This window comes from Telopea speciosissima, chromosome 3 (assembly GCF_018873765.1).
Source record: "Telopea speciosissima isolate NSW1024214 ecotype Mountain lineage chromosome 3, Tspe_v1, whole genome shotgun sequence".
Taxonomy (NCBI): Eukaryota; Viridiplantae; Streptophyta; class Magnoliopsida; order Proteales; family Proteaceae; genus Telopea; species Telopea speciosissima.
In genome coordinates this window covers 846,622-867,401 of record NC_057918.1, presented here as the reverse complement: position 1 = coordinate 867,401, position 20,780 = coordinate 846,622, and the positions used below count along the sequence as shown (strand labels likewise).

General features: G+C 38.6%; 2 protein-coding genes across 4 annotated transcripts; both read left to right on the top strand.

The window, feature by feature from the left end:
• The first annotated feature begins 354 nt into the window (after positions 1 to 354).
• Positions 355 to 17,002, top strand: LOC122655751 (calcium-dependent mitochondrial ATP-magnesium/phosphate carrier protein 2-like). 3 transcript variants are annotated; one of them, XM_043850064.1, is made up of 6 exons: positions 355 to 929; positions 2,908 to 3,693; positions 3,830 to 3,920; positions 4,022 to 4,484; positions 13,841 to 13,843; positions 16,712 to 17,002. In XM_043850064.1, the coding sequence occupies exons 1-4, from the start codon at positions 467 to 469 to the stop codon at positions 4,212 to 4,214; spliced, it is 1,533 nt and encodes a 510-aa protein (XP_043705999.1). In that variant the 5' UTR covers positions 355 to 466; the 3' UTR covers positions 4,215 to 4,484; positions 13,841 to 13,843; positions 16,712 to 17,002. The 3 variants fall into 3 exon arrangements, with proteins under 3 accessions (XP_043705999.1, XP_043705998.1, XP_043706000.1); XM_043850063.1 differs by lacking the exon at positions 13,841 to 13,843; XM_043850065.1 differs by lacking the exons at positions 13,841 to 13,843; positions 16,712 to 17,002 and having other exon boundaries at positions 3,830 to 3,933; positions 4,022 to 4,241.
• On the top strand, positions 1,562 to 20,427 carry LOC122655752 (40S ribosomal protein S27-2-like). The gene is made up of 5 exons (XM_043850066.1): positions 1,562 to 1,566; positions 19,572 to 19,622; positions 19,774 to 19,875; positions 19,990 to 20,018; positions 20,128 to 20,427. Exons 2-5 carry the CDS (start codon positions 19,620 to 19,622, stop codon positions 20,252 to 20,254), a joined length of 261 nt encoding a protein of 86 aa, XP_043706001.1. The 5' UTR covers positions 1,562 to 1,566; positions 19,572 to 19,619; the 3' UTR covers positions 20,255 to 20,427.
• The last annotated feature ends 353 nt before the right edge of the window (positions 20,428 to 20,780 follow it).

Sequence of the window (20,780 nt, the reverse complement as noted above, 5' to 3'; positions counted from 1 at the left end):
ATATTCTCCAGGTTTTCTTAGCTTGCGCCTTTGCGGTTTCCTCACCCGCTCTCTCTCTCTCTCTCTCTCTTGTGTTCCTCCTTGTTTCTTCTGCCCATGGAATTTGGTCCGATTTCAGACGATTCCTTGAATTGTTGTCTCCCCTAGTTGAATTCGTCGCTTTGATTCCTCTTTTTCTTGACCAGAATAGGACTTCCATTGGTCGATCGTCTCTGTCGATGTTAGGTTTTTAAAGAAAAACCTTAAGCTTGTTTTTTTTTTCCTTCTTCTTCTTCTTAAAAACTCGTCGTTGTCTTTGTATTTTGATTCAGTCGCTTCCAAAACTCCGGCTTTTGAGACCGACTATAGAAGTTATTCTCTAGCCTTTATTCTTTTCCTCTAATGAAATTCTTATTCGGCTGAACGACATTCTTGAAGACATAACAATTGACGAATTCGCGATTTTATGGAAAGGACGTTTTGAAGAATGCCCGCGGCGGGACAGGCCATTTCGCATGTTGGTCTTCCGAAAATGGAGGCAAAGCACGCAGCTGAGAAGGAACGGCGTTCAGGTGGTTGCAATCCTGTTAAGAAATCTGGACCTGTAACCATGGATCATGTGCTTCTGGCATCGCAAGAAACTAAGGAAGAGAGGGAGCTGAGGATCCGCAGTCTGTTTAATTTTTTCGACGTCGCCAATGTTGGATTTTTGGACTACACGCAGATTGAGGCAGGTCTATCCGCACTCCAGATTCCTGCGGAACACAAATATGCAAAGGAGCTTCTAAAGGTCTGTGACGCAAATAGCGATGGTAAGGTTGATTACCAGGAGTTCCGGCGATACATGGATAACAAGGAGCTTGAGCTTTATCGCATCTTTCAAGCTATTGACGTTGAGCACAATGGCTGCATTTTACCAGAAGAGCTTTGGGATGCACTCGTAAGGGCAGGTATACAATATTTTCTCTGTTCTACCATCTTCTTTGTTAATCTGTTTTTTTCTACCCCTGTTTAATGTCAAATAGTTCTAGCGCGACGAGTGTAACCATGATAAATAACCGTGGATGGGAAAGTTGATTTAACCGGGACACTTTTCTCTTACAATCTTCCACCCCAACAGATGCACACCATGTACCATGGTACCCATACAGATAGCCAAAAGCTGTTTCTTGATGCAAAAACTACAGAGCAGAGAGCTTAACTGAATCATTGTAGGGTTAGGATTTTATATTCTCAAGCAGGGAATTATCGTGTACATAGAATTTGGGTGTTAGGGTTATGATTTAGGCTTGAAAAATAAGGTTCTTATGGGAGACCAATGGATATAGGTTTTTTAGTGCTAGCCAGCATGTAGAGGAAAGGTTCATGGGTGGATTCAAAGTTATAAGAGGTATGGAAAGGTTTCCTTGAATGGTTATTTTTGGTTTTATGTTTTAGGGTTGCTGGTTGAACTTTTTAGAGATGGAGTTGTGGGGTGAGATGAGAAATTTAGTGTTGTATTGGTGAAACTAATGGAATTGTAGGTGGACAATACGTTCAGCAAATAAAGGGAAAAGCTGAAGATAAAGATAACTTAGCTTTACACCAGTCAGAGCTCTAGGAATCATACGTAGAAGGCTGAAAGCTTCTCACATTTAGAGATTTGGAGCTTGGATTAATGGATCAATAACAGACTGGATTGTTCTTGGGTGACATGGACCAAAGAAATGAAAAAGGAGCCAAGATCGAGTATCAATGATGGCATATTTCTGTGTAAAGTTTCTATCATCTGTATCTTCCTCAGTACTGGGTAATCCTACGTAACGTAGCTGATCCTGTTTTAAAGATTAGATTTTTCTCAGTTGATACCAATATAGATCATATGGGCCAACCACTACAGCCATTTTGGGCAAAGTTGTCATTTTTCAAAGCGGCTAGGCAACCCAAAGCGACACCAACAAGGCCCCATCTAGGTGACCAAGGTGCCCTTCCAGTGAAGGGCGTCTGGATGCCGAGGCAACACCTTGACAACTATGATTTTGGGTGAGAACTAGAAACCAGCTGGAGAGAACAGGGGCTGGTACAAAAATCGAATTTCCCTTATGGTGAGAGGGAAAGACCGAATCAATAAAGATGAGATTTTGATGAGTGGTTTGGTCTGAGTGGAATTTAGGTAATGGGATGATGTTCAGAGATGGTGGGAATGTTAGGGTTAGGTTTAGAGGATTAGAAGGAGAAGGGTTTGGGGTTGGGATGCTGCACTTGTTGATTGAACTGTTCTTAAGTCTAGCAGCAGAATCTCTGCAGTTGAGTTGAGTCTTCAAGTTATCGGCTAGGGCAGAACTGAAACAGATTGAACACTTGAATGCAGATCGATGGAGAGAGGCAGTGAAGGCTATCTCAGCTTGGGTATCTCACCCTCACAGCCTATCTCAGGACAGTGATGTTTGCGGAAGCAAAATCTTTTATTCATTATCACGAGGGCTCAATTGGAGCTCTTACATATTTATAGCCTTATGGCTGAAAGAAAACAAACTCGAACTATGACTCAGACTCAAAACCGAACTAGAAATACTAACTAGGATTTCTAACTAGGATTCAAAATTGTACTAGGAATCCTAATCAGAGTTACAACTCAATAAAGGACTAAATAAAAAATACCAAATAAAATCTAATTAAACCCTAACTTCAGTCCACGATTAATGCTGGTGTAGGGGGAAACTTTACAAGTTTATATTTTAGTGTTTCTATTGTTCTGTATGACTTGCAAACTAATATATTTCATTTGGAACAGAGTGAATAACATACGGCTGTTTTACCCCTCATTCTGGTTGTCACAGCATTGAGGATACAGTGTGCATAGATTCATGGATGTAGAGTTCTCAATTGATGGATCCCTTTTGAATCAGTTATTTCATCTTATAAGTCATGGCAGTGTCTCTTTTGCAGGGATTGAAATTGACGAGGAGGAACTTGTGCATTTTGTAGAACTTGTGGATAAGGATAACAATGGAGTTATAACTTTTGAAGAATGGAGAGATTTTCTTCTACTCTATCCCCATGAGGCCACTATTGAGAACATTTATCAATACTGGGAAAGGGTATGTCTTGTAGATATTGGGGAGCAGGCTGTTATTCCAGAGGGCATCAGCAAGCATGTGCATGCAAGCAAATACTTAATTGCTGGGGGAGTTGCAGGAGCCACATCTCGTACTGCAACTGCTCCTCTTGATCGACTGAAGGTGGTTTTACAAGTTCAAACGACTTGTTCTCGTATCCTGCCAGCTATAAAGGACATTTGGAGAGAAGGTGGTTTCTTAGGATTTTTCCGAGGGAATGGCCTAAATGTCATGAAGGTTGCACCTGAAAGTGCCATAAAATTTTATATTTACGAAATTATGAAGAATATGATTGTCAATGCTAAGGGGGAAGATAAAGGTGATATAGGTACTGCTGGGCGTCTTGTTGCTGGAGGTTTGGCAGGTGCAGTAGCACAGACTACTATTTACCCAATGGATCTTGTGAAAACCCGATTACAAACTTATGTTTGTGAAAGTGGAAAAGTTCCAAAACTCGGGGCTCTGTCAAAGGACATATTGGTACAGGAGGGTCCCCGAGCCTTCTATAGGGGCCTCATTCCATCTCTCCTTGGGATTATACCTTATGCAGGCATAGATCTTGCTGTGTATGAGGCCTTGAAGGATATGTCGAAAACACATATTCTTCATGATAATGGTTAGATTATCCATGCATCTCTTTTGTTGATGTTTGCTTTTTCATTCAACTTTTTTTCCTGCTTCTGCTCTATATAGCATGTCTTCTGATACCGATATGCATTTGTTGTTGAACCCTGAAATTTACAATATTATAGAACCTGGTCCACTCATGCAACTTGGGTGTGGCACATTCTCTGGAGCTCTTGGAGCAACATGTGTTTACCCATTTCAAGTTATCAGAACAAGGCAAGTCGGTGATGTATGAATGAGCCTTGCACTTGTTGTATCTAGGTTTCTGTAACCTTGCTGACACCCTCTGTGGAGTTTAATTCATCTTTTGTTTCCAGGTTGCAAGCTCAACATTCTAATACTGATGCTGCTTATAAGGGGATGTCAGATGTATTTTGGAGGACCCTCCATCATGAAGGTATTAGGGGATTCTACAGAGGAATTTTTCCAAATCTGCTCAAAGTTGTTCCATCTGCAAGCATTACATATCTTGTTTATGAGACCATGAAGAAGAGTCTAGATCTTGAATAAAGATTTATGTAGCTTTACCATGATTGACAAAGCTGACTGTAAAGTTGACAATGCTGGTGATGGCGTTGATGATGATGATGGCAAGAATAAAGTCACTAATGGAGTAGTTGATAATTTTATATTTATTAAACGATACATGGTATTTTTCCGGTCAGAATATGAGGTGCATGGTTGTGTAGTCAAAAGCTTTTGGTGGGGCGTTTCAGCAAGTAACAACAAGAAATTTCAAAAGTTACATCCAAGTTATAACAACTGATTACCTTGTGACAGGTATAATTCTTTTCTTTTCTCATATTCTCCTTTGTTTTTTAATAGCACTATGTAGTTAAAATTGTTTTGGATCTCATTATCCAGGTTAAGCATGTGGACCATTGCCATTTTCTCATGTCTAGTTCTGGTAATTGATATTAGTGGCTGCTCAAACTGCTTATCTCATGCGTTCATCCTTGTTTTTTTAGTAATTCTTGAGCAGGAAGTAATGCAGGTCTATTTTAATATTTTGAGCCAGGTTTTAGTAATGGTTTGGGTTGGGCTTTAGGTTTTGGTCTTTATTATTGTAATGCGAAGAAATAGAAATCCCAAAAATTGGGGTCTTAAGAGGTGCACAAAATAATATGTTATAAGTGGGTCCCATATCTAGAGTCATCCTATCCTATTGTTAGTTATGTTAGGCAACCAGAGTCCTTATTAAGAAGGTTACAGATTTTTTTTATATTTTAAAATACTATATTTATTAGTAGCTGAGTTGCTTGTATTAAAAAACTAGTTTAGCAGACCAAGAGTCCTAGTTAAGAAAGTTTATAATATTATGTTTTATTAGAATTAAAGTGATCCAGAAGAATTCTTTTGATTTCTGTAAATAAGCATTTGTACCCCCCATACAGTGGATTGGATTTGATTTGATAATGAAAATTTGAATTGTTTGGTAGTTTCCAAACTTGTCTCTCCCATTCTCCTCCTCTCCCTCTCACGAGCTGGCACTTCTCTCTCGCTTGCTTGCTTGCTCATCCCCCTATGGTAAGGTTTCCCCATATTCTCATCCTCTTCTTTCTCCTGCTATTTCTCCCTTTCTCTTCTAATTGGCATCCTCCTCTTTTTTTCTCTCTTCTATCCATGGCTCTTTGTTTCAGATCCTATTTTCTAGAAAATATGTTTTCTCTTCCCTCTCATCAGTCCACCACTCCACCTGTCGGTGACACCTGTTTTCTCTTCCTTCTCTCTCACTTGCGAACTTTTCTTCTCTCCCATTGATTCAATTATGTGGGATTATTTTGTGATTTTAATTCTGGAAGTTGGTTTTTAAGATCTTGGCGTTTCCATCTTGAATTCTGACCTATCCATATCAACCGTTCTATCAAAGATCAGATCTGAGCAATCTTAGCCATCAGATCAGAATCTTCTTCTACTATCTCATCAGTGGGCCCACTACCCACAGGCCAATCAGATCCTTCAGATCTGATCAATCTGCATCAGGAAGGCTAAAGTCATGTGTTAGAATGCTATTACTGACATTATTGACAGGTCATTACCAAAAAAAAAAGAAACATTATTGACAGGTCTGCATGAAATCCATTTAACTATTGACGGTTTATGGATTTACACAAGAAATGGAATTAAAATCTAGAAATAGATTATTAAGGATTACATCAATAACATCTTCTAAAATGTCAATCTATTTACCAAGAATCACACTTTACTTTATATCAAAGTATCAACCTTAATGGAAACCAAGAAATGAGGTTTATGGAGAAACTAGCTTAACTAATTGGGCCAGGGTTATGGCTGGGGATTGAATTTGAGTGCTAAACTGTTAGTTCAGGAACAAGAGGTCTGAGAATCAATAAATTTAAGAAAATCAGAATGACTGATTATCAAATTGGTAACCAAAAGAAATGAATGAATGAAAGGCTTCTTTTCCCATTTGGGAACAAAATAGAAGGACAGCAGAATAAGAGTATTTTATTGGTTCAATCCACTAAAAAAATGTTCCTAGCTCTTTTACAATTTAAACGAAGTTCTTCATGTTTCCGGTGTCACACGATTGATTGGAAGATATCCTAGAAAAAAACCCCTTTTTTTTGGGGGGGGGGGGGGGAAGGGATGGGATGCATTAGTTGAAAGCATGCAAAGGAGTGTTTTATATAAAAAACAGTAGGGCATCTAATATTAAGATAATCTTAAAACCATAGTTGTTGAGGCTTCACCTAGGCCCAAAGGTGTTTCTGAATACATTTTTGCAACTTGGCCCTCGCCTTGGTCACATTGGCCATCTTTTGACCTAGACAGGTGCCCTTTTTTTTTTAAGTATATTTTTATAACTCGTGTGGTTATATGCTTTTATTGTGCACCTGTTGCATCTTATCTTTAAAGGGGTTTTTTAAATTGAAAAAAAAAGTTGTACTAAGGGGTTAAATTTGAAACATGACTATAACTAAACCCTTAAGTAGTGGCAGCTGGAAAAATGAATACGTGCTTGATCATATATTGCTTGTTTTGATGAATGTTCAATTATCATTGATTGATTTTGGTAAGTTAGAAGATGCCCTTGTGGAGTTCAAAATTGAGGAAGGTTTCAAGAGGGAAAACAAGAGAATGAGTTGATTGAGCTGTGGGCTTGTATCGATTTGTAATATTTACTATTTATATGGAGTTAGTAGTAGCTCTTTATGAAGGGCCAGATAGGACACCCTTTAGGTCAGCTGTCTGAGAGATTTTAAAATATTCTCCCACTGTTAAATGCCTTCAGGCTATTTTGGGTATAGTAATGAGTTAAAAGTCACTGGTTATTAGTCATGGATTTGTTTTGGTATTTTTAATAGGGTGTATAGGGTGAAAGGCAAGTAATGTAGTACTGAATTTGAATGATCAAAACAGTAGCCAAACAAGATCTTTTCACAGAAAAATAATTCCAGATTTGGGAGATTTTTTATAACACAAAATCATTTGGATGAATGGGGCTGAAGTAGGGTTGAGTGCAAGTATTATGGAGGGGAAGGTATCCTTAAAGGTTGAACAAAATCAGGTTGTTAAAACAGTAGATTTGGGCAATTCCTGGTGACAATGGGAATAGGGTTAAAACAGTAAAATAGATACTGAAATTAGGGTTTGAAAGATGCAATTAGTTTACTGATTTTCAGATATGAATAAACCTAGAATCAGCAGCCTAATCAATTGGTGAAAACAGAATGGAATTTCAGTTATGGCTGACCTAAATAGCAGTTCTAATGGAGATACAGTTATAATGGGAAAATCAGAAATATAACAAGATCCAACCGTCAGAACAGGGTCAGACTTAAATCGAGTTCTGTATTAGGGTTTGTGAACATGTGATTTAAATCTCAAGATGATCTGGTGGCCGGTTTGCTTAATCTCAAAAAAAATCCCTTACATCTGAATGTCTACAATCTAGGGTTCTAGTTGTAGCAAATTAAGAACAAACTTACTTGATAATGGCTGTGACTGAAAATATGAATAAGAAACTAACAACCAGCAGTAGTAGACTAGTTGGAGATCCACCCTGGGCTTCACACTGCAAGGTGTTGATTCAAGCAGACACCAATCCCTTCTTCCATGATCAAACACAAGAGATTCTTCACCAATGGAGAAGAAGAGCAATAGTTTTAATTCATCAAAATTCGTATACAATGCTGGACTCCTTTACAAACTTATATAGAAGACTCAAAATTAGACTCAAACAATAAATAGGAAAGGCCTAACCCAATCCAGAACTAATAAGGTATCCTAAATTGACTAGGAAATTGAAATAAAAAAGGAAACAGACTCAAAACAGAACTGGACTTGTAGAATCCTAATCCAGTCTAACTGAAACACTTAATGCAATTAAAATAAATAAGTAAAGTTACTAACTTAACTAATCCCTTATGCCTAGCCTATACCCATATTATAGGCCCATAAAAGTGGCCCATTACAATGAAAACCTATTGGACTAAACGCCCAACACATATATAACCCAACCCAAAGCTTATTTCAATTAGAATAAGCCTATTTAGGTGATCTAACTGCATCAGCAAGTCTAATGTGTGGGTATTTAGTTGTTCAAGTAATGCTACGTTGTCTGTGCTCCTCCCCCACTCAACATTGAGGTGTTTCCGTCAAATATCAATGAATTATTCTCTCCACCCCCTCCCCAAAATGTCATTCTAGGACTTAGTGATGTAGTCCTAGGTAGGAATAGTCCCACTAGGAGCTAGGGTAATAGGATCACTTAACAAGGCTGGCCGATTGGGACAGCTTAGGCTAAATAGGGCAGAAATTAGGGTTAGGGTTAACTAATGGTGATGGGGTTTATAGGGTATTAATATGCAGGTTTTAAGGGTCTTAATGAACTAGGTTTGGTTAGGTTTGAATAAGTTTTAAAATTTCAGAAATTCTAGGTTTAGGGTTTCGGGTTTTGGGAATGAAAGGGTTGATGAGATTTAGGGTTTTTAGGGGGGATTAGGCCAAGGGGTTCTGGCCGAGTGCCACTGGTATGGAGAGGGTGGTTCGGCTGAAGTTTGGTGTGGTTTGGATGGTAGGTTAGATCTGGACAGATTTTAGAGGGTTTAGGTTTTAATGGGGAAGAGGGGGATTAGGGTTTTAATGAGAATGGAGGCTTAGGGTTCAGGTCGAGTGGAGGTAATGCTGTGAGGGGATTGTGGTTAGATTTTGGATGGAAATTAATGAAGGATAAAGGCTGGACTGGTTTAAGAATAATTAGGGTTTATGAGAATTGATTGGGAGAGTGTAGGCCTAGGTTAGAAGGTGAGAAACAGCAAAGGTAGTTGCAGGAAAATAAATTACTTACTTGTTTGCAGGGAAATCTGAAAACAGCAAGTAGAATCAGCTTGTAGAAGAAAAAGGACCTCCCAATCTACAAGATGCAAGGAGTCGCCGGAGTCCACCAGCCCTAACCCTTGATATGACTCACAAGGGGTCTTGATATGATTCACAATACATGTCTCTGAAGAGAGAAGCAGCAGCAGCAAAGGCCAACAGCAAAAGAAACGATTTTTTTAAACATAATAGGTGGGGGAGTGATGCAGAAGCCGAAACCATGATTAATTTGGCTGTTCTTTGATTTTTCGTTGGAGCCTTTTTATTTGTTTGTTCTTTTAGCCTAGGGTTAAAACAGTCTTTTTCATGGTTTATCTTCTTAGTTCCCCTCCACGATTTTAGAGGGATTAGTATTTTATTTTATTTGTTTTAGTTGTTTACACTTATACTCCTATTTAGAGTATAAGTCTATTCTATGTTTTATAATTAGGATTCAGATTAGGAATCCCAACTCCTAATCTGATTAGGATGGCTTTAGATTGATTATTTGTAAGGCCTTTAGGCCCCCTTTATTATTATAAATAGTAGAATCGTGGGAGGCTCCCCACCTATTATGTTTGAAATTTTGTTTCTTCTTCTTGCTGCCGCCATGATGCTGCTTCTCTCTCTTGTGTGTCATATCAAGACCCCTTGTGAGTTATATCAAGGGCTAGGGTTGGAGAAATCCGGCGACTCCTTGCATCTCGCAGATCGGGAGGTTCTTCTTCTTCTTCAATCAAGCTCTTCAAGTTGCTGCCATTGAAGTTCTTCTATTACAAGTAAGCTGTTACAGAATTCTGCAATTAATTAGTTCCTTCTTATTCCCTAACCCAGCCCTACATCCTCTATCAATTTCCGTAACCCTCAACCCCATTAAATCTGCAACTCCTATTTTAACTAGGATTCCTTCGTAACTACAGATCTGACCATCAGTTTTCATTAAACTTCTAACCACAGATCCCTCACAGCAGACCTTCCACTCGACCTAACCGCAGCCTTCATCTCAACAACTAAACCCTAATTTCCTCTCTTCTCCATTACACCCCAACAACCCTAAACCTGCCTAGACCTAACCAGCCATCCAAATCATCCCATACTTCAGCCGAACCCTATTCCCTACCTCTGTGACACTCGGTCAGAAGCTCTTGGCCTGATTCCCTCTAGAAACCCTAGACCCCTTTATCCTCTTTAGTCCTAAAACCCAAAACCCTAACCCTAATATTCTGAATTTCTATTTCTTATTTAAACCTAGTTAGATCCTATACTAATAGACTCCTAAAAACCTGCAGACCATTATCCAATAAACCTAACTCAACCTCCCATTCCTAACCCTAACTTCTGCCCTAGTAACCCTAATCTGTCCATTCGGCCAGCCCTAAGACGAACCTGGTCCTACGTGAGATTTATTTCACCTAGGCTACATTAAATTGGTATCAAAGCCATGGAAGAACATGGCAACCCTGCTGTGGACCCCACACAACCACCCCCACCCGATTCCCTTGCTGCAATCATGACTATGCTGCGAAGATTTCCTGCACACAAAGCTCTTGGTGATCGAATGACAACAATAGAACAAATGCAAGTGTGCCTCTTGTAAGCAACCCTCTATATGTAGAGAAAGACAAATTCCAAGTTCATTCAAGTACATGGAACTCGGGAAGGGATGAATATCATAGAGGTCATCCCGGACGTCACAGGGACCACAGAGATCGGTCTAGACGTGACCGAGACTACAGGGGATCGACGTAGGTATGACAGAGATGACTACAGAGAAGACAGGGGACAGAACTATTGAAGCACCTCGAAGACCTAACTTTGAGGAATATTTGAGGTCCTACTTCACTGGAGATGAAGCTACTAACCGGCGGTTCGATACACGAAGGTCAAGCTAGAATTGAAAGAGTATGATGGGCATGGTGATCCACAAAAATTCTATGACCGGCTTGCTGCCCTAGATGACTACTTTGACTGGTATGATTTGCACGAAGACCGAAAGATGAGACGCACGCACTAAACTAATTGGTTCTGCTCGAGAATGGTGGCGCAAGGCGAGCGGGACATGGAACGTGAAGGTAAAGCACCTACCAACCGGGAGGATATGAAGTATGATTTGAAAGAGAAGTACTTACCAAGACACTACACCGCTCGGATGCAAGATCAATTCAACTCCCTTCGTCAAGGAACATGATCGTATCCGAGTACATGCAAAAGCTTGACTCTCTCTCATCTCGCACCGACACAATAGAAAGTGCTACTCGGATGTTGTCCCGATTCCGGTTGGGATTGAGATCGACATCCTCGGGCTATTGGCGTTGTGGATGTTCGGACGTCAAGGATTGTTTTGAGAAGGCATTGAAGGTCAAGAATTATTGGTTGGGAATAGAGGATTTGATTCTTCCACCGAGGGTACTGTCAAAACTTTTTCAGCATTCAAGTCTACTACCACTAGTCACAATCGAATCGAAATTCTACTGCTGGTCCTACTCGATCGGGCTACTCACCGTAGTTCTTCCCGTCCTCCACGTGCTGATTATAAAGGTAAAGCTCCCATGGACAGCAATGAACCCCACAAGTGTTTCCATTGCAATGAACTTGGGCACTATGCCAAAGATTGCCCACAAAAGCATAGACATGTTAATGTGATGCCAAGGCGAGAGAAACCTCCGAAGAGCACGATGAGCATGGCATATATGCACTACCCCGATAGTGATGAAGACTTAGACCGTCACCTTGAAGATCTAGATGGTGGTGCTCAAGGTGTCCATACAATTGCTCCAGTTCTCATGGATGATGTGGTTGATTGTGACAAGGTAATTGGGAACATTTCACAGGAGACAGATCAAACAAGTTGCTATTCTTGAAGAGGTGGGGCTGAATGAGAAGGTTATAAATATTGAAGACCCTATGGAGGTTGAACACATTGATTTTGTGATGCCCCCTTGGTTCTTCGAAGAGAAGGCACCACGACTTGAAGACCATATTCCCACCGTTATAACTTCAAAATTCTGCCAGGGAAGTGTTGAAGTGCTGCCCACATGTTACTTCCTCCTCCTCATCACAAGGTTCGTGGACGAGTTTCTTCACACAAGCATGGTACGTGGACTCCCATGCATGAAGTCAACAAGCTCAGCCCAAGTTGCCGTGAGCGTTGCATGGATTTCACCCATTCATCGGAGATGAATGTTTCTAAGTCGGGAGAGTTGATGCGGGCTTAAACCATGATTAATTTGGCTGTTCTTTGATTTTTCGTTGGAGCCTTTTTATTTGTTTGTTCTTTTAGCCTAGGTTAAAACAGTCTTTTTCATGGTTTATCTTCTTAGTTCCCTCCACGATTGTAGAGGGATTAGTATTTTATTTTATTTGTTTTAGTTGTTTACACTTATACTCCTATTTAGAGTATAAGTCTATTCTATGTTTTATAATTAGGATTCGATTAGGAATCCCAACTCCTAATCTGATTAGGATGGCTTTAGATTGATTATTTGTAAGGCCTTTAGGCCCCCTTTATTATTATAAATAGTAGAATCGTGGAGGCTCCCCACCTATTATGTTTGAAATTTTGTTTCTTCTTGCTGCTGCTTCTCTGTCTTGTGTGTCATATCAAGACCCCTTGTGAGTTATATCAAGGGCTAGGGTTGGAGAAATCCAGCGACTCCTTGCATCTCGCAGATCGGGAGGTTCTTCTTCTTCTTCAATCAAGCTCTTCAAGTTGCTGCCATTGAAGTTCTTCTATTACTAGTAAGCTGTTACAGAATTCTGCAATTAATTAGTTCCTTCTTATTCCCTAACCCAGCCCTACATCCTCTATCAATTTCCGTAACCCTCAACCCCATTAAATCTGCAACTCCTATTTTAACTAGGATTCCTTGAACTACAGATCTGACCATCAGTTTTCATTAAACTTCTAACCACAGATCCCTCACAGCAGACCTTCCACTCGACCTAACCTGCAGCCTTCATCTCAACAATTAAACCCTAATTTTCTCTCTTCTCCATTACACCCCAACAACCCTAAACCTGCCTAGACCTAACCAGCCATCCAAATCATCCCATACTTCAGCCGAACCCTATTCCCTACCTCTGGACACTCGGCCAGAAGCTCTTGGCCTGATTCCCTCTAGAAACCCTAGACCCCTTTATCCTCTTTAGTCCTAAAACCCAAAACCCTAACCCTAATATTCTGAATTTCTATTTCTTATTTAAACCTAGTTAGATCCTATACTAATAGACTCCTAAAAACCTGCAGACCATTATCCAATAAACCCTAACTCAACCTCCCATTCCTAACCCTAACTTCTGCCCTAGTAACCCTAATCTGTCCATTCGGCCAGCCCTAAGACAGAACCTGGTCCTACGTGAGATTTATTTCACCTAGGCTACATTAGGGAGCCTCTCCCACGATTCTTATTAAATAAGAGGCCAAAGGCCTTATTCCTAAATCTATTACAAATCAAATCTCTCACTTAAATCGTTGAGAGGTGGACCAATTTAAAAATAACTTAAAAACTTAAAAGAAAAAGACTTATCTACCCCTAATGACTTAAAACAACTTAAATAAAAGAAGATTCCCTACTAGCCAATAGGATATAAGAACCTCTTAGCCAATAGGATCACTTCACTTAAATTAGACCAATTGAACCAATTGAATGCAACCAATTTAAGCCGGTTCAATTAAAAACACAAAATAAAAACTAAGTATAGAGCTGAAATAAACTAAACTAAGGCTCCTACTAAAACCCTAGGCTTAGGGTGGCTTCTTCAATTCGAGGAGGCTAGGATCTGCATCACTTAGATTTTGGATTCACATATATAAGGGGGTGTATATACATTCTTTATTATTTCGCATTGGGATGAACTCAGTTCTGGTCTTGGGCTTACATTGGTGTGGTATTTCCTTATTCTTTCTTTATATCTTATCTTCTAGTTAAATCTGTTTTATTTTTATGATTTTTTCACTACACTTTACTATTGAACATATATCTTTTTTCTTGTTTTTTTTTTTTTTATCCTTTGCTCCAAGAGTAAAGTCTTTACCTCAACCAGACTCACATCCTTCCAAGAGTGTGAATGAATCTCACGAATTCTTCCCTTCTGTAGCCAATGCTAATCAGTCGCTGTTACCCTAGCTTCCAACAAACAAATGGACCATACGTAGCCCATCCATCACACCTTCATCTGCATGCATCTTTACTCTATTACATCAATAGAGCCTAATTAATGTTTAACATTTAACTTTCCGGAATTGAAACCCTAAAATTTCTTAGCCTTTCTCATCCAAATCATAAAACCCTTATTTGAAACTCCACAAATTATTCCTCTTCCCTCAATTTAGTATCAGAGAGTTACAACCCTCATTAAGTGCTTTACCATGGTTGCTAATGTTGCATGAGTTCCGTTAAACCTTCCATAAATGTAAAACTGTAAAAGTACCAAAGCAGCATCTGGCTAGCAAGAATGACTATATTTTAAGTCAACTTGCTGGCTATCATTCTTCTCTCTCTTACCTAATGTGCTGGGTATTCAATATGTATTCCTTAGCTTCTATTTGTTCTGGAGAAGTGGAGATTATGAACTTTTGGTTTTTCACTTCAATAACTGCTAGCTCAAATTATTCTGATACTCTAATGCTTGTTAAATCAGAACAAAATATTTCCCCCAGTGTATCTTATCTCAGAAACTTGGGTTTTCCACATCTTTGATTTCCTTTTCAAATGCAAGCATTTTGTTTTTTGGGGGTAGCCTGATGCAGCATAATTGGGTTTTCCCTTTAGTGGTTACCATCAACTAACATTGCTCAATTTTGTTGTGTGTGCATGTCTCTGGCTCTTCTTCTGTCCGTACGAGTGTTTATCTGTGTTTCAGCAATCTGATGATATGGAATTGAACAATTGGACTTTTAGTTCCAGTGCTCCCCCCTAACTAGCTGAGGCATGAACTCATATTTTCTCTCATTAACATACATGTGCACAGGCACGCACTAGAACTGAGCCCTTGGTTCTAGAGTTTTGTTACTCCTAAGATTTGCTTGCTAACTTTGATCTGAAACTTGCATCTTCCTCTGGTTTGCCCTAGGATTTTACCAGAATGAGTCATAACTTGGTCAAACTCATTTGATCAGAGGGCTCAGTTGTAGAAGCTAAGGAGGGGCCTGACTCAGAGCAGCCCAACAGTCCAGCCTGGTTGAGTTGACCTGTTCCCATGAGTGGATGGATTCCTCCAAATCTTAAACATTGGCCTCCACTACCTCAGATTCTTCCAAATTTTAAGCATGGCCACCATCTCAGTTTAGATTCTTTACATAGATAATGCTGTGGTTTTCATTGTTTCAGTGTCTCTTATAGTTTTGTAGATATATACAATATGCAAATGCCCATTTCTTGTCAGTCTCCCAATGCATAATTTCAACATTTTAGATTCCTTACATAGACAAATTAATGTACTAGTATGTCAAGGACCCTAACTCCAGTGCATAATGTACTAGGAAGCTCTGAAGGATGACAAAAACTCTACCCCAAAAGTCTGGTAGAGAAAACCCAACACTTCCTCGGAAATAGGAACTGACCTCGCATGAAACTTTAATTTTGAAACTTTACGAAAATATCTAAATCTCAAAGCTAATGAGCTTAATAAGTAGTAGTACTGTGTGCAGAAATAATCCCTTTCTGGGAAACCAGAAACCAACCCCCCCACCCCCTCTCCTTTTTTTTGATAGTTAGGCCCCAAGGAGAGGTCAAATTAATGTACTAGTATGTCAAGGACCCTAACCCTAGTGCATAATGGACTAGGAAGCTCTGAATGATGAAAAAAATTCTACCCCAAAAGTCTGCTAGAGAAAACCCAACACTTCCTCAGAAATCTGAACTGACCTCGCATGAAACTTTAATTTTGGAACTTTACAAAAATCTCAAAGCAAATGAGCTTAATAAGTAATAGTACTGTGTGCAGAAATAAACCCTTTCTGGGAAAACCAGAAACCAAACCCCCCCCCCCCCTTTTTTTTTTGATAGTTAGGCTCTAAGGAGACTTGACTCATGACCTCTTAATTGTGGGGTGTTGGTTCACGCCAACTGAGCTACCCCCTTGGGGTTGAAACCAACCCTTAAAAGGCCCACATCAAGAATAGTATTCTTTTCAGTGTTCCAGTGTTTCCAGTGTGTCCATTGTTTATAATTTATATTACAGGTTTGTGTTTTCCTTTGGGGTCTCTATAATTCAGATCTTTAGATCTGCTTCATTTTTACTTTGAGATAGATATTATAATTAAGCTTTTGTTTTGACTCTTTAGTTTTGAATGTTTAGTTTTCCTTTTTTTCAGGCATTATTATATGACCTAAAAATGTATTTTTTCATAGTTTTAGGATGTCTCCTATTTGAGAGTAAGTGAATAACTGATGTGAATTTTCTTTCGCTTTTCCTTGCAACTCAGGATGCTTGGTTCTGCATTAGGATAAGATAATTGAGCTCTGGCTTTACTCTTTAGTTAACAGTGTTTAGTCCCCCCCCCCCCCCCATCTGTTTTGGACAGTGGAAAGAACAAAACTGAGTAATCTAGGTTTAATTACTCTGACTTTTATTGTTTTTTTTCCTTTCCACTGTTTGTTGCAAAAGAGAGATTAAGATGTGTAGAATTCTCCGTTTTCGTAACACTTTTTTTTGGTGTCAATCTTCATGTTTTTTCTTCACAGCTGATGGAACCAGCAGCTTTTAGATTATTTTTGCAAGGACAAAATCATGTTATTCTTGACCAGCAGAGGCATTTAATCTCAAGATTTGTATCCAATAAACTATTACTGTATGATACAAAAGGGATATGATGGGTGGAGAAAAGAAAAAATAGGTTTCACTTAGTTTATGATTGTTTACTGATTCAGTTGCCATAATATATCTGCCACTACAGATTTTTTTTTTTTTTTTTATTGTTTTGTCTACCTCATAAATTATATGGCCATTTTCCAAATTTCTTGCTTTGATCTTCAGTTTGTGCTCCATAAAGGTGAGTGATGCCTCATGGGACCAAGAGAAAGCTCTTTTTTTTTTGTTCCTGTTTCATTGCCCCTTCGTGTGCACCTCTACACACTTGTCTTGTGTGTTGCAGTGTTGGCTTCTCTAAACTCTTATATGATACTGTATGTATGAACCTAAACCAATGGTTTTGGGGGCATCCCTTCATCCCTATTGGTTGTTAGTCTGCCAGAAATTTATAGAAACTTATGAAAGGTCAGTTGTAAAATTCTTTTGGCTTATCTAGACCTAGGTTTACTCCCCTAAATGGGATTTTCTTTTGGGTATTTCAGTAGTTTTCCACGTTTTTGCAACAATGACAAAACCTGATGGTCTTTGTTGCAAATTATAGGATGTCCAAGAAATGCAAAGACTGAGGTTATCAATTAGAGTAAGTGTGTAACCCTAGGAACTTACCAAGTTTCAAAAGAATGAAAAATGATTTCAAATTGGAAAGTCATATTGGTTTTAAGTATTTATGAAGGCATGAGAGATTAGAATTTAGTTGCAAAAAAATCAGTTTGTTCCTTGATTTTTATTAGGATAAATCCATATTTTTGCCCCCGTATTTTTACAGAGCAACTGAACTAAATACGTATTGTATCATTACTGTACATGATTTATTGTGTCAGATTTTGAAAAAAGTTACTAGTGTTGTATGGGCCGTTGTACGTATTCGTTTCCGTATTATTGCCATATCTGAACTGACTAACTATGCTCATAACAAGAAAAGTTTTAACAATTAACCGTTCGTTCATTATCTTACCCCCTAAAAAAATAAAAAACCGAAAGAAAGGTAGTATAAGAATTCAGTAATGGCATTCCTAGCTTCTTCTTGAATTGGTGGGTACTTTCCTTGATCTTTCAATTCACAGTGTTAACCTTAAAGCATAAGCCAAAACTCCTGCAACAATTGATCCTCTTTAAAAAACAATTAATAAATTCACAGTTATTATACATTTTGATTCATGTCCACAATTCGTTGTGAAAGACATACTAAAAGAATCAACTTTGCTTTACCGTAATGAAAATGCTTGAATCGTTATGGGACTTGTTAGCTTTGATGCAAGAATCAGATACCAAATGTTTCCTACTTGAATGAAAAATTGATTATAAGATTATGGATAGAGAGTTGTATCAAACATTATGTTTCTTATTTTCTTTCTTTTGGCGTTGGACGCGCATGAATGAATAGCCTTGCTTTTTACCAAAAAAATATAGTGGTCATTGAAGCTGCGCCTGAGATTTATTATTTATGCTTGTTAATGTATAGGTTTTTTTTTTTTTTTTTTTTTTGGGTTGGGGGGGGGGGGGGTGTTGTAAATGTTAACATACAGTTTTGTGTTGGCTATAAGGGTGTAAATCAGTTTGGAACCGGGTATTTGGTTCGGTTCCAATGAGCGTTGGTGCAATCTGGAACCGGATAGAGTCCCATACCTGTTCGGTTTTGGTTCCTATTCAGTTCAATTCAGTTCCTGTATTCAATTTATATTATATGTATAGTATAATGTTATGATATTATACATTTATACTATAATATAGTAGTATTATAAAATCTAATACTAATATTAGTAATGTATAGGTATTATAATGCATTAATATAATATAATATATTAGTATTATTATACTAAAATTATATTAGTATTATTATACTAAAATAACTAAGTACCTAAATTCGGTTCTTATGCCGGAACCAGATCCAAATCGAACTGAGCTTGTTTCCTACATGATCTCAGTCCCGTATGGTAATCAAATTTCATTTGATTTGGTTCGATTTCAGTTATTTGGGTTGGATTCAGATTTGGTTTTTGATTCTGATTCTAATTTGACACCCTTAATTATATATATTTTGGGTAAGACACCCTTAATTATATTGGTTACATCATGGTTTTAGTGCACAGTATCGGAACGGGTATCGATACCACGTAAAATCAATACGATATCGATACGGAATCGGCCTGGATCAGCTGTAACAGACAAAATTACCCTTGAATTTCTAAAAAAAATGAGTTTTCTGACCATTTTACCCTTTGTCCGTACCTTGATACCGATTCAATATCGATATCGATATCAATATCGGTGACTAGTAATACCGGTACATGTCACCCGATACACACGATACGATACTGATACTTAGAACCATGGGCTACATACAAGTAGGATCTCTTGAAGCCCAAACAATGTGTCAACCACATTAAAGTTGTCTGTCTTGTTAAATCAACTACACCCACACCACCGGATTAGGGTTAATTGGTTATGGGTGATGGTACCCGAAGAGGAATGGATTGTGAACCCATCCATAGTCCATTCAGCCCGCCCCATTACCCGAAGAAAGATTTCTAATTATGTCGAGAAGACTCTGCAGTCTGCCCGTACCTACTAAAGAGTTATTGGACGAAAGGCTAAGATGTACTTTTCAATCATCGGACGGTTCAAATTATTCTATCCTTCTCGATAAATACTATACCTACCGCAATGAATTTATTTTTCGTCTTACACTCTCTACCTGACAGCGGCTTTAAGCCTCTAATCACTTGAACACAGCTAAGGGATTTTCTAGGGTTTTCAGTCTCTCCAATTGTTTCTGCAAAAATGGTGAGCGCGATCTTCTCTGTTTGTTTTTCCTTTTTTCTTTGGATTGTAGATGTTTTCATCAAATTTTACCCGAATTTAGGTTTAAAAACTTGACGTGGTTTTGGGTTTTTTTTTTTTGTTTTTGTTTTAATTGTGAATTTTACTAACCCAGGTTCTTCCCAACGACATTGATTGGCTCAACCCTCCCGCTGAGCTTGAGAAGAAGAGGCACAAACTTAAGCGTTTAGTGCAGTCTCCAAATTCTTTCTTCATGGTAACACACACGGTCTTTTAATTGACTTTCTATCCCCCTTAGTTATATATATGGTTGGTAGATCTTTTTGACGATGAAATATGGCTGACTCATGATCTTGGTTCTCTTTTGAAGGACGTCAAATGCCAAGGATGTTTTAACATGTGAGTTCTTTGATCTATCTTTTTCTGTTTCCTTTTTATTTGATTTCGATTACTTTATTTGATAAATTTGGTCCTCGACTCTGCATTTACGTTCTATTGTGGGTTGCAGAACTACTGTTTTTAGCCACTCGCAAACCGTTGTGGTTTGTAGGAACTGCCAGACAGTGTTGTGCCAGCCTACAGGTGGACGAGCTAGACTCACAGAAGGATGCTCATTCAGAAGAAAAGGGGACTGAATGAATGGTGCTCTACTTTTCGGTCCTCAGTTATGTGCTAGTGAAGATCAAATGGGTTAGTTTCCGGATGGAAAATATGAGGCGCTTTTCGGTTTTGATCTACTATAAGATTTTGTTAGGAAAATGTTTGCGACTTGTTACTATCAACCTTTAATGTGTCGTTTGTAGTTTTACTTTGATGCAGTAAAATTTAATTTTGCTTGAAAGTGGTTAAAATTTTGTCAATTCCCTGATAATGCTTGGCAGTCAGTTGGATCCAACTTCCACACTTTTATTTTTTGTCCCGATAATTGTTTAGTTGTTTTGAAAGTTTGAATGATGATGCCGAACCTAGGATTTTTCATTTTCCTGAAGTTTGCATTAGTCTAACTTTTACCATGTCGGATTTGATGGCTCATGTAACGGACTTGTAGTGTGAGGTGTATCCCTCATTGCCTTCATGGAATGGATTTACGATGTGGTCTTGCTTCTGGGGAAATGTGTGCACCAATCTAATTCTACAGAAATCATATAGAGAATTGGTTGT